The sequence below is a fragment of the Gopherus flavomarginatus genome, chromosome 8 (assembly GCF_025201925.1).
Source record: "Gopherus flavomarginatus isolate rGopFla2 chromosome 8, rGopFla2.mat.asm, whole genome shotgun sequence".
NCBI lineage: Eukaryota > Metazoa > Chordata > Testudines > Testudinidae > Gopherus > Gopherus flavomarginatus.
This window is the reverse complement of record NC_066624.1, coordinates 58,328,335-58,341,051: the sequence shown is the minus strand read 5'-3', so window position 1 is coordinate 58,341,051 and position 12,717 is coordinate 58,328,335. Positions and strand designations below refer to the sequence as shown.

The 12,717-nt window shown below is 47.8% G+C and overlaps 1 protein-coding gene across 2 annotated transcripts in view; it reads left to right on the top strand.

Annotated features, from left to right (window-relative positions):
- The first annotated feature begins 10,413 nt into the window (after positions 1-10,413).
- The window catches only part of STK25 (serine/threonine kinase 25), a 35,135-nt gene continuing 32,831 nt past the window's right edge, over positions 10,414-12,717 (top strand). Inside the window, exons 1-2 of one of the 2 annotated variants that reach the window (XM_050965598.1) lie at positions 10,414-10,565; positions 11,647-11,727. In XM_050965598.1, coding sequence (XP_050821555.1) covers positions 11,698-11,727 — 30 coding nt within the window. In that variant the 5' untranslated portion in view covers positions 10,414-10,565; positions 11,647-11,697. Of the gene's footprint in view, positions 10,566-11,235; positions 11,728-12,717 lie in introns of those variants that run through there. The other variant, XM_050965599.1, reaches the window with a different exon arrangement.

Sequence of the window (12,717 nt, the reverse complement as noted above, 5' to 3'; positions counted from 1 at the left end):
CCCCCTGCCACCCAACTCCTGCCTGAGCCTGAGCCTACTGACAGCATTTGTTGCCCCGCCCTGACCAAGTGCTGGGCCTTTAAAATATCAGAGGGTAGCCGTGTTAGTCTGGATCTGTAAAAGCAGCAAAGAATCCTGTGGCACCTTATAGACTAACAGAGGTTTTGGAGCATGAGCTTTCGTGGGTGAATACCCACTTCCTCAGATGCATGTAATGGAAATATCCAGGGGCAGGTATATATATGTGTGCTAGCAAGCAAGCTAGAGATAACGAGGTCAGTTCAATCAGGGAGGATGAGGCCCTGTTCTAGCAGTTGAGGTGTGAAAACCAAGAGAGGAGAAACTGGTTCTGTAATTGGCAAGCCATTCACAGTCTTTGTTCAATCCTGAGCTGATGGTGTCAAATTTGCAGATGAACTGAAGCTCAGCAGTTTCTCTTTGAAGTCTGGTCCTGAAGTTTTTTTGCTGCAGGATGGCCACCTTAAGGTCTGCTATAGTGTGGCCAGGGAGGTTGAAGTGCTCTCCTACAGGTTTTTGTATATTGCCATTCCTAATGTCTGATTTGTGTCCATTTATCCTTTTCCGTAGAGACTGTCCAGTTTGGCCGATGTACATAGCAGAGGGGCATTGCTGGCATATGATGGCGTATATTACATTGGTGGATGTGCAGGTGAATGAACCAGTGATGGTGTGGCTGATCTGGTTAGGTCCTGTGATGGTGTCGCTGGTGTAGATATGTGGGCAGAGCTGGCATCGAGGTTTGTTGCATGGATTGGTTCCTGAGCTAGAGTTATTATGGTGTGGTGTGCAGTTACTGGTGAGAATATGTTTCAGGTTGGCAGGTTGTCTGTGGGCAAGGATTGGCCTGCCACCCAAGGCCTGTGAAAGTGTGGGATCATTGTCCAGGATGGGTTGTAGATCCTTGATGATGCGTTGGAGGGGTTTTAGCTGGGGGCTGTATGTGATGGCCAGTGGAGTCCTGTTGGTTTCTCTCTTGGGTTTGTCTTGCAGTAGGAGGCTTCTGGGTACACGTCTGGCTCTGTTGATCTGTGTCCTTATTTCCTCGTGTGGGTATTGTAGTTTTGAGAATGCTTGGTGGAGATTTTGTAGGTGTTGGTCTCTGTCTGAGGGGTCAGAGCAGATGCGGTTGTACCTCAGTGCTTGGCTGTAGACAATGGATCGTGTGATGTGCCCGGGATGGAAGCTGGAGGCATGAAGGTAGGCATAGCGGTCGGTGGGTTTTCGATATAGGGTGGTGTTAATGTGACCATCACTTATTTGCACCGTGGTGTCAAGAAAGTGGACCTCCCGTGTAGATTGATCCAGGCTGAGGTTGATGGTGGGGTGGAAGCTGTTGAAATCATGGTGGAATTTTTCCAGAGTCTCCTTCCCATGGGTCCAGATGATGAAGATGTCATCAATGTAGCGTAGATAGAGAAGGGGTGTGAGTGGACGAGAGCTGAGGAAGCGTTGTTCCAGGTCGGCCATGAAGATATTGGCATATTGTGGGGCCATGCGGGTGCCCATAGCAGTGCCACTGATCTGGAGATATATATTGTCATCAAATTTGAAATAGTTGTGTGTAAGTATAAAGGCACAGAGCTCAGCAGCCAGTTGTGCTGTGGCATCATCAGGGATAGTGTTCCTGACAGCTTGTATTCCATCTGTGTGTGGGATGTTTGTGTAGAGAGCCTCTACATCCATGGTGGCTAGGATGGGCCTTTAAAATGTTACTGTTGCTCAGCCCTGACCAAAGGCCTGAGCTTACTGACTCAGCGTTTGTTACCTGCCCTGACTTAGGGCTGGACCTTAATCTATTGCTAGTACTACTCAGTCCTGACCCAGGCCTGAGCTTACTGACTCTGTGTTTGCTGTCCGCCTTGGCGTAGGGCCCGGCACCGCGCGACTGGTACGGCAGCCCTGCCGGAGGGCCTGAGCCCCTTGCCTGCCGGACGGACAAGCCGTCCTCTGCAAGGACCGCCGGGCTAGTTTCCCGGACCAACTGGAGTGGAGTGGGCCGGCGTGGCTCCCCTCCTCACCAGAGAGGGTCGAGCCCCGGCCACACCCGCTTACATGGGGATAAGCCCTAGCACTCAGTCTGCAAGGGTCTGTCTTCACTGCAATTAGCTCAGGCTTTTACTATGGTGGTGCCTCTTGCCCTCCTCCCATCCACTCACAAAACCCTTGCACCCCAGTTGTGTGGTGCTTTCTACCTGGGGCTCGCTGGCCCTCCTAGGACTATTGGCTAAAGCCCAAGTGCTGGATTTTCAGAGGCAGCTTAGATATTAAGTACACTGCAAGACCTGTGCTGGTATGAAGTCCAGGGCCCTTGCAAAGTCTCTTGTTACTACAGAATGTTGGTGACAGGGGTGTGTGTGTAATGGCAAATCCGGGTAGGCTTTGTGCTGCTGAATCCTAGTTTGGCATCCTCTTTAGGGGGTGGGCCCAGATTTTGGTTCACTCCTGGGTATGACGCAGGAGAACTTTTCATGCAGCAGGAATTCCAAACCATCTGTTAGGTTACTAAGTAGAACAAACTTCCTCTGCACCCCGCAGTGGCTCATTAGTCCCCTCCAATCTTTAATTTGCCTACGATTCACGAGGTGATGAAAAAGGGTCTCTGGCATAGGTGGATGCGCATGCTTGAAACTGCCATTCTCTTCTACTCAGGGACCTCCAACAAATTCTCATCTTCCAATACCACCACAACCTGAAATACTGTTAAAAGCATCACTAGTAAGACTGCCTATCCTGCCCCGCCTTCAAGTCCACAAAAGCCCATTAAAACTCAGTCAATCAATCAATTTGATGGGGAAGAACCCTGGGAAGCTGCAGTTCCAGAGCCAAGAGTCAGGAATCAGGGTCTGCAGCAGAGCCTGTCTCCGGCCAACCTATGGAGCAAAGCAGCATATAGCAGGCTGCCTGATTGGCTCCACAGCCTGAACTGAGGGAAGAGTCAGCAGACCAGCTAAGTGTTTGACCATGGCTGGGATAGCTCCTGTGTGTTCTGCCTTGCCTCACTCCTGGTAACCCGGCTCCAATTCCTGGCCTCTGACTCTTGGCTCTGTCACCTAACCTCTGACTCCAGCTCTGATGCCTGACTCCTACTCTGACCACTAGGCATGACCTGCCAGGTCACAATCACAAGAACCAGAGAAAGACAGCGAGAGAGGAGAATGCAGGCCAAGGAGATAATAGCTTCAGCTTTTACCTTGCTGTGAACTTTTATTTTCTCCTCCTCCCTCTCCACCTCTCAGGACAGAAAAGGAATGGGCTGTTTCATTGCTTTTCAGAGCCACCAGGAGGTGAGGCATGCATCCAGGAGGGCACTGATGGTCAGCCATGTGGTCCAGAATCTCCAGAGGAAAAGAAACAAGGCCAGAGACCACCTAGTGCAGGAGATGCAGAAGGACTTGTCCAGAAGGTAGGATCAGGTCCTGGGACTGCAGAAGAAGATGTTGGAATAAAACCAGTGGAACCAGGCTGTAGCATGGGCCATGTGGGAGGCATAGAAAATTATTGCCATGGATTACATTGACCACAACCAGGCGATGAGGAAGCAGGACCACTATCCACACAGGCAACTATTCAAGCAGCTGCTTTGCATGTATGGCCAGCAGAACGTGACATCTAGCCCCTGCCATGATCCAGCCTGTTCAATAGCCTCCTCTCCACACTACCACATCCTGCAGCCAATAGACAATTCCAGGTGGGGAATAAGCCACTCAATGCAATTCACAAATGGACATGCATGTGGGGTATATGTACCCAATACACTGCATCCCTGGGGGAAGGAAAACAGGTGCATTGATGCTGTGCAATTCCATTCCAGAGGATGCTACACTGATTGGCTTTATGTTCTGTTTTCTTTGCACTTACTTTCTTCAGTTTGTGGCAGATGGACTGTCTGTATTGCTGACTTTTCATACATTATTTTGCTGTTCTGTCCCTCTGTGTGTGAGTACATGAAAAAACAAGAAAGAATTTCAAAGCAAAGATTTTAATAAAGTCTGAGGTTAATAATACATAAGTGATTATCTCTCAGGGAAATTGATGGGGTCCAGGGAAATTGATGGAGTCCACTAATGTTTCACCCACACTATCCTTCCCCCGTTTTCCCCTTCAAGCTGGGGGGTGGGACACAAAAGGCATCTCATATTTCCCTTGCTCTTCTGACCCAGCCTTAGTTATCAGAGGCACACTTTCTGCCTTCTAACGTAATGTTTGAGTTGGGAGTTCCTGGAGTTCTCATTTAGATTTGTTTATTATCACTAAGTATTAATTCCTTCTCTTTGTGTGATGCTGGACAGTCTTCGTATGTTGGTTGAGCTGTCACTTAGAAAAGCTATGTTCTCAGCAAACTCTAGATCTTCCAGGATATCACTGTTGCACCATGTGATACCTCTGCTGTATCTTTCTACACCTGTTCTCAGAATGGCAGTGACAAACAGGAGAGCTGAGAGGTGTTCTGGACTGGGAACACATAACACTCACTGACATGTGGGTTACCTTTGTGAGCACATGTGCAAAAAGGGAATCTTTTGATCCCTTCTAGCTTCCTGCACCAGTACAGGAGCCCAGCGATATCTGCCTTTCATTCCTGGATTACATTCTCAAGGCTGCCTTTACAAGGTAAAGGGTTGAAAACTTGCTTTATTATTGTTATGGTTTTAATCAAAGAAAGCTTTGATTGGCCTGTATGTTCCTTGCTCCCCCAGATCAGAGGACCAGCTGGAGGGCATACAAGAGAACAGATGTCAGGTTTCCTGGGGCCATAAGGCTGCTCCACAGGTGTTACTCTAACCCATACTAAAACTGGAGCAGTTAATAGATGATCTGTTTCAGCAAAAGGGCTTGAGTGTCCACTTCCAATGCCACATCCAGTTTCAAAGGCAACTGTTTTCATTTAGGTACATTTAGGCACCATTTTTAGGTGTTAACCCAAGTGTAGTGAAGTGATAGGGTGGGAAGGGATCACTAACCCACTTCCTCTCTCAGCCAAGAGACTTTTTTTACATTCCTTTGCCATTTTTGCTACAGTCTTTAGTAAGAGGGGCACTGTAGAGGCAATGAATTAAGGATCAGAGGATCAGCCTTGTGTAAAAAGCCATGAGTGCAGGAAACAGTGAGAGTGTACGTTTGCTGGGGAACCATAGTTTGTTAGCTGGAAAAGATTTCAAGTCAAGTGTTAAAGGGGACCTGCAAAGCAGTTTTTTAAATTGACCTGCTGCCTGGGTTTCATAGAATCATAGAATATCAGGTTGGAAGGGACCTCAGGAGGTCATCTAGTCCAACTCCCTGCTCAAAGCAGGACCTAATCCCCAACTAAATCATCCCAGCCAGGGCTTTGTCAAGCCTGACTTTAAAAACCTCTATGGAAGGAGATTCCACCACCTCCCTAGGTAACCCATTCCAGTGCTTCACCACCCTCCTAGTGAAAAAGTTTTTCCTACTATCCAACCTAAACCTCCTCCACCACAACTTGAGACCATTACTCCTTGTTCTGTTATCTGCTACCACTGAGAACAGTCTAGATCCATCCTCTTTGGAACCCTCTTTCAGGTAGTTGAAAGCAGCTTTCAAATCCCCCCTCATTCTTCTCTTCTGCAGACTAAACAACCTCAGTTCCCTCAGCCTCTCCTCATAAGTCATGTGCTCCAGCCCTCTAATCATTTTTGTTGCCCTCCACTGGACTCTTTCCATTTTTCCTCCATCCTTCTTGTAGTGTTGGGCCCAAAACTGGACACAGTACTTCAGATGAGGCCTCACCAATGTCAAATAGAGGGGAATGATCACGTTCCTCGATCTGCTGGCAATGCCCCTACTTATACAGCCCAAAATGCCATTAGCCTTCTTGGTAACATGGGCACACTATCTACTTTTATCAGGCTTCGTGTCCACTGTAACCCCTAGGTCCTTTTCTGCAGAACTGCTGCCTAGCCACTTGGTCCCTAGTCTGTAGCAATGCCTGGGATTCTTCTGTCCTAAGTGCAGGACTCTGCACTTGTCCTTGTTGAACCTCATCAGATTTCTTTTGGCCCAATCCTCCAATTTGTCTAGGTCCCTCTGTATCCTATCCCTACCCTCCAGCGTATCTACCACTCCTCCCAGTATAGTGTCATCTGCAAACTTGCTGAGAGTGCAGTCCACTCCATGCTCCAGACCATTAATGAAGATATTGAACAAAACTGGCCCCAGGACCAACCTTTGGGGCACTTCACTTGATACCGGCTGCCAACTTGACACGGAGCCATTGATCAGTACCTTTTGAGCCTGATGATCTAGCCAGCTTTCTATCCACCTTATAGTCCACTCATCCAGCCCATACTTCTTTAACTTGCCGGCAAGAATACTGTGGGAGACCATATCAAAAGCTTTGCTAAAGTCAAGGAACAACACGTCCACTGCTTTCCCCTCATCCACAGACCCAGTTATCTCCTCATAGAAGGCAATTAGGTTAGTCAGGCATGACTTGCCCTTGGTGAATCCATGCTGACTGTTCCTGATCACTTTCCTCTCCTCTAAGTGCTTCAGTATTGATTCCTTGAGGAACTGCTCCATTATTTTTCCAGGGACGGAGGTGAGACTGCCTGGCTTGTAGTTCCCTGGATCCTCCTCCTTCCCTTTTTTAAAGATGGATACTACATTAGACTTTTTCCAGTCATCCAGGACATCTCCCAATTGCCATGAGCTTTCAAAGATAATGACCAATGGCTCTGCAATCACATCTGCCAACTCCTTTAGCACCCTCAGATGTTCTCGTCCAGTTTTTCTAAATAGTCCTGGTCCTGAACCACTTCTTTCTCCACAGTGGGCTAGTCACTTCCTCCCCATGATGTGTTGCCCAGTGCAGCAGTCTGTGTGCTGACCTTGTTTGTGAAGACAGAGGCAAAAAAAAGCATTGAGTACATTATATTTTTCCACATCCCCTGTCACGAGGTTGCCTCCCTCGTTCAGTAAGGTGTCCACACTTTCCTTGACTTTCTTCTTGTTGCTAACATACCTGAAGAAACCCTTCTTGTTACTTCTTGCTAGCTGCGACTCCAAGTATGATTTGGCCTTACTGATGTCACTCCTGCATGCCTGAGCAATATTTTTATACTCCTCCCTGGTCATTTATCCAATCTTCCACTTCTTGTAAGATTCTTTTTTGTGTTTAAGATCAGCGAGGATTTCACTGTTAAGCCAAGCTGGTCATCTGCCATATTTACTATTCTTTCTACACATTGGGATGGTTTGTTCCTGCAACCTCAGTAAGGATTCTTTAAAATACAGCCAGCTCTCCCGGACTCCTTTCCTCCTCATGTTATTCTCCCAGGGGATCCAGCCCATCAGTTCCCTGAGGGAGTCAAAGTTTGCTTTTCTGAAGTCCAGGGTCCATATTTCGCTGCTCTCCTTTCTTCTTTCCTTTCTTTGCTCTCCGTTTGGTTCTTTAGGATGTATAAAGGACTGATCTTTTACTATGGTGATTCTTTATTCTTAAAAATAGGCATTTAAAATATGGTATCTCCTGGCTTTGTTGGAGGAGCACTCAAATGTTTAAATAATGTTTGCGGTGAATTCTCAGCACCTGCCTTGGATGGTGAAACTATTAAATCTTTAACAAAGGCTTTCTTTATTCAAAATGTGAGTTACTCATTAGTTATTTGTTGTTTGTTTTTAAACATCTAAGTGTTTTAAAACAGTCTGATTAAAAAAAATTTCTCTCTCCAGGGAAAAAGTCTTTCTTCCCTGGGGATCATCATTTACACTAGCACTCAGTTATCATGGAGTCTTCCGTCCTTCACAGGACCTGATCTCCTAGACCTAGAGTACAAACCAAGCAGGGGAAAAACACCCCACACACTTAAAGAAGCTCTGAAAGAATGAACATAAGAACATAAGAAAGGCCGTACCACGTCATACCAAAGGTCCATCTAGCCCAGTATCTGTCTACCAACAGTGGCCAATGCCAGGTGCCCCAGAGGGAGTGAAACTAACAGGCAATGATCAAGTGATCTCTGTCCTGCCCTTCATCTCCATCCTCTGATGAACAGAGGCTAGGGACACCATTCTTTACCCTTCCCGGCTAATAGCCATTTATGGACTTAGCCACCATGAATTTATCCAGTTCCCTTTTAAACATTGTTATAGTCCCAGCCTTCAGAACCTGCTCAGGTAAGGAGTTCCACAGGTTGACTGTGCATTGTGTGAAGAAGAACTTCCTTTTATTTGTTTTAATCCTGCTACCTATTCAGTTCATTTGGTGACCCCTAGTTCTTGTATTATGGGAATAAGTAAATAACTTTTCCTTATCCACTTTCTTCACATCACTCATGATTTTATATACCTCTATCATATCTGCCCTTAGTCTCCTCTTTTCCAAGCTGAAGAGGCCTAGCCTCTTTAATCTTTCCTCATATGGGACCCTCTCCAAACCCCTAATCATTTTAGTTCCCTTTTCTGAATCTTTTCTAGTGCTAGAATATCTTTTTTGAGGTGAGGAGACCACATCTGTACACAGTATTCGAGATGTGGGCGTACCATGGATTTATATAAGGGCAATAATATATTCTCTGTCTTATTTTCTATCCCCTTTTTAATGATTCCTAACGTCCTGTTTGCTTTTTTGACCGCCTCTGCGCACTGCGTGGACATCTTCAGAGAACTATCCACGATGACGCCAAGATCTTTTTCCTGACTCATTGTAGCTAAATTAGCCCCCATTATATTGTATGTAAAGTTGGGGTTATTTTTTCCAATGTGCATTACTTTACATTTATCCACATTAAATTTCATTTGCCATTTTGTTGCCCAATCACTTAGTTTTGTGAGATCTTTTTGAAGTTCTTCACAATCTGCTTTGATCTTAACTATCTTGAGTATCATTTGCAAACTTTGCCACCTCACTGTTTACCCCTTTCTCCAGATCATTTATGAATAAATTGAATAGGATTGGTCCTAGGACTGACTCTTGGGGAACACCACTAGTTACCCCTCTCCATTCTGAGAATTTACCATTAATTCCTACCCTTTGTTCCTTGTCTTTTAACCAGTTCTTAATTCATGAAAGGATCTTCCCTTTTATTCCATGACAGCTTAATTTATGTAAAAGCCTTTGGTGAGGGACCTTGTCAAAGGCTTTTTGGAAATCTAAGTACACTATGTCCACTGGATCCCCCTTGTCCACGTTTGTTGACCCCTTCAAAGAACTCTAATAGATTAGTAAAACACGATTTCTCTTTACAGAAACCATGTTGACTATTGCTCAACAGTTTATGTTTTTCTATATGTCTGACAATTTTATTCTTAACTATTGTTTCGACTAATTTGGCCAGTACTGATGTTAGACTTAAAGCTTTTCTTATCTATCATTATAAAGCAATAAAAAGGCTCAAGCCCCATTTTCCTCTCAGGTTGCTCACCTTAAAAAGTCAAGCTCTCTCCCCTAAGGTTGTGTAAGAGAGTGTGTGAAATGACAAGGGAACCCAAATAAGCAGCGTGGGCGCAGGCAATTGTTGGAGGTGCCAGATTTGACTTTTTAATAAGGCAAAGGACAGCAATGAGTAACTTCCATGGGAGAGATCGTATTAGCAGGCAGAGTAGCAGGTTGCGTGACATTCCCTCACGCTCTAACTGCATAGCTGTTCTCCCCAAACACATTCTTGTTTTGGGTCAACAGGCTTCCATGCTCCTGTCCTCCACAGCTTTCCTCTGCACCTACTTTTTATTGCTCTTAATGATCCCTAGTTGTCCTCTTTCTAACCCCAATCCAATTTCGCCTGAATTATGCCTTTGGGGCCTGCATGAATTTCTAGTCAGGAGCAGGAAAACATGAGGACAGGGGAGCAGGAAAGCTGAGAAGCCAACAGAAGATACTAAACTAGAGAGCAGTGAACATAATTTTTCTATCCACCTTGGATGGGATTTGTATTTGTTCAGTATGGTTCTAGCTTAAGGGAAAGGTGCCTTGGGGTGGGGGGTTCTCCCCTCCTCCCTGTGACAGCTCCATGAGGGGGTTAGGAGGGAGTTTCTCTTGCTCCCCGTGAGGGCCCCACGGAGGGAGCCAGGGGCAGGCGGAACCCCAAGGCCCGGGAATCAGCTGTGTTCATGTGTCTGCGTCTGCGTCTGCTTCTGCTTCTAGGATCAGGCAAGGTGTGAGGGTATTTCTCAGTCAGGGAAACAAGAAAGGCAGGCCGCCCCGCCTGCTGGGGGCTGTAGTCCTCGCTTCCCCCGGATGCCGCTGCACTCTCGTCGAGCAGGAGGGCCAACGAACTACATGACCCAGAAGCCTTCATTTCTCCCGTCCCTTGCCCGCGCTCCCCGTTGCCTGCCGGGTATTGTAGTCCGTAGCCTGACTCTGCCCTGGCGGGCGGCCTAGAGGAAACTACACGCCCCAGGAGGCTGCGCGGTGCGCCCGCCCGCCCCTTCGGTGTTGTTGCGTCCTCCCCACCCCTATTTGCCGCTGCTGCTGAGTTCGGTGTCCTGGGGCAGTTCTCATAGAAACCGGCTGCGCGCGGGGCGAGAGCTCGCCATGGAGTCCCTGTGCGGGGGGTGCTGATCGCGGGGCCCCGGGCCGCTGCTAGGTGGGGCTGCCGGCAGCCTGGGCTGGGGCAGCCCCGCCTGGCCGCAGTGCGCTGGGCACGGGCAAGGCGGGGCGGGTGGGGGGCAGGCTGGGCCCGGGGAGGAAAGGGGAGGGGTGTCGGGGCAGGGTGTGAGGGGCAGGCTGGGCCCTGGAGAGAGAAGGGGTGTCGGGCAGGCTGTGAAGGGAAGGGGGCAGGCTAGGCCCTGGAGAGAGGGTGGTGTCGGGGCAGGCTGGGCACAGGGGAGAGAGGGGGTGTTGGGGCAGGCTGTGAAGGGAAGGGGGCAGGCTAGGCCCTGGAGAGAGGGGTGTGTCGGGGTAGGCTGGGCACAGGGGAGAGAAGGGGTGTCGGGGCAGGCTAGGCCCTGGAGAGAGGGTGGTGTCGGGGCAGGCTGGGCACTGGGGAGAGAGGGGGTGTTGGGGCAGGCTAAACCCTGGAGAGAGGGTGGTGTCGGGGCAGGCTGGGCACTGGGGAGAGAGGGGGTGTTGGGGCAGGCTGTAAAGGGAAGGGGGCAGGCTAGGCCCTGGAGAGAGGGTGGTGTCGGGGCAGGCTGGGCACAGGGGAGAGAGGGGGTGTTGGGGCAGGCTGTGAAGGGAAGGGGGCAGGCTAGGCCCTGGAGAGAGGGGTGTGTCGGGGTAGGCTGGGCCCTGGAGAGAGGAGGGGTGTTGGGGCAGGGTTTGTGTGGGGGCGGCTGGGCACTGAGGAGATGGGTCTAGACTGGGCAGGCTGTTAGGGGAAGAGTGGAATGCTGGGCACTGGGGAGAGGGGGCCAGTGCAGGGCTCTTGCAGAATAGCATAGGATGTGGAGGTGGTAGGGGGCGTTCAGGACATCGGCACTGTTCCTGCCTGTTGAGACCAAGTTTCTCATGTCTTTGAAGCATCCAGGGTGGTTTTGCTAATGTGAGATGTGCTGATGTGCTTTTGTGAATGGGTTGGGATGACCACCCTTAAGTAATGGGTAAAGGAAGAGGTAGCATTTTGGGGAGAAAGCTAGACTCCAGGAGTTCTGAGCATAGCAGCTGTATTCTTCCCCATCACAACTGTTTGGTGGCTGAGATAGCACTGCTCCATCCCTATACTACAGGACTCCAGCCACCCGGTTTTACAGAAGTGGATGTCTTAGCATCCTTGGGCCATGGCTCACCTGAGGGATTTTGCTAACCAGGTAGGTGATAAGAATTTGTTTGTGAAACATAAAAATCCTCAAAGCAAAAATCTTTTAAGAACTGTACCGTTATTTACCAAGATCAGAACATCCTAAGTGTGTTCTCAGCTGTGCTCTTATCCAAGTGATTGCTGTCATATTCCTCGACGATATCAGATTTTGACGCTGCAAGAGCATGGAGGCAGGAAGCATGAGACTGGCATAGATACAGTACTTCCCTAAATATAACTGTGCTCTCCTTAGGGAAGTGGGGAGTATTTTTCTCTCGCAGCATTTGAGGGGAAGCAGGATAAGAAATGGGACAGACACACAAAGTCTGAGTTATAGAATGACTGCCTCCTAGTATAGTGGACTGTATGTACTTCCTGTATTAAGTAGATGGAGCCTGTAACTTTGGAGATGAATGAGGGGCAGTCCTATTTGACACTAAATTATGCATACAAAATGATGGGTTCTAAATTAGCTGTCACCACTTAAAGAGATCTTGGAGTCATGGATAGCTCTCTGAAAACAATGTAACTCAATGTACAGTGGCAGTCAAAAAAGTTAATATTAGGAACCATTAGAAAACGGATTGATAATAAGACAAAGTATCATAATGCTGCTATATAAATCTGTGGTACGACCACACCTTAAATACTTTAAGCAGTTCTAGTAATCAAAAACATATTAGAATTGGAAAAGGTACAGAGAAAGGCAACCAGAATGATAAAGGGTATGGAACAGCTTCCGTATGAGGAGAGATTAAAAGACTGGGACTATTCAGCTTGGAAAACAGATGACTAAGGGGAGATATGAGAGAGGTCTATAAAATAATAAATCATGTGGAGAAAGTGAATAAGAAAGTGTTATTTGCCCCTTCACATAACACGAGAACCAGGATTCATCCAATGAAATTAATAGGCATCTAGTTTAAAACAAACAAAAGGAAGTACTTCTTCACAAAACACACCGTCAACCTGCGGAACTCATTGCCAGGGGATATTCTAA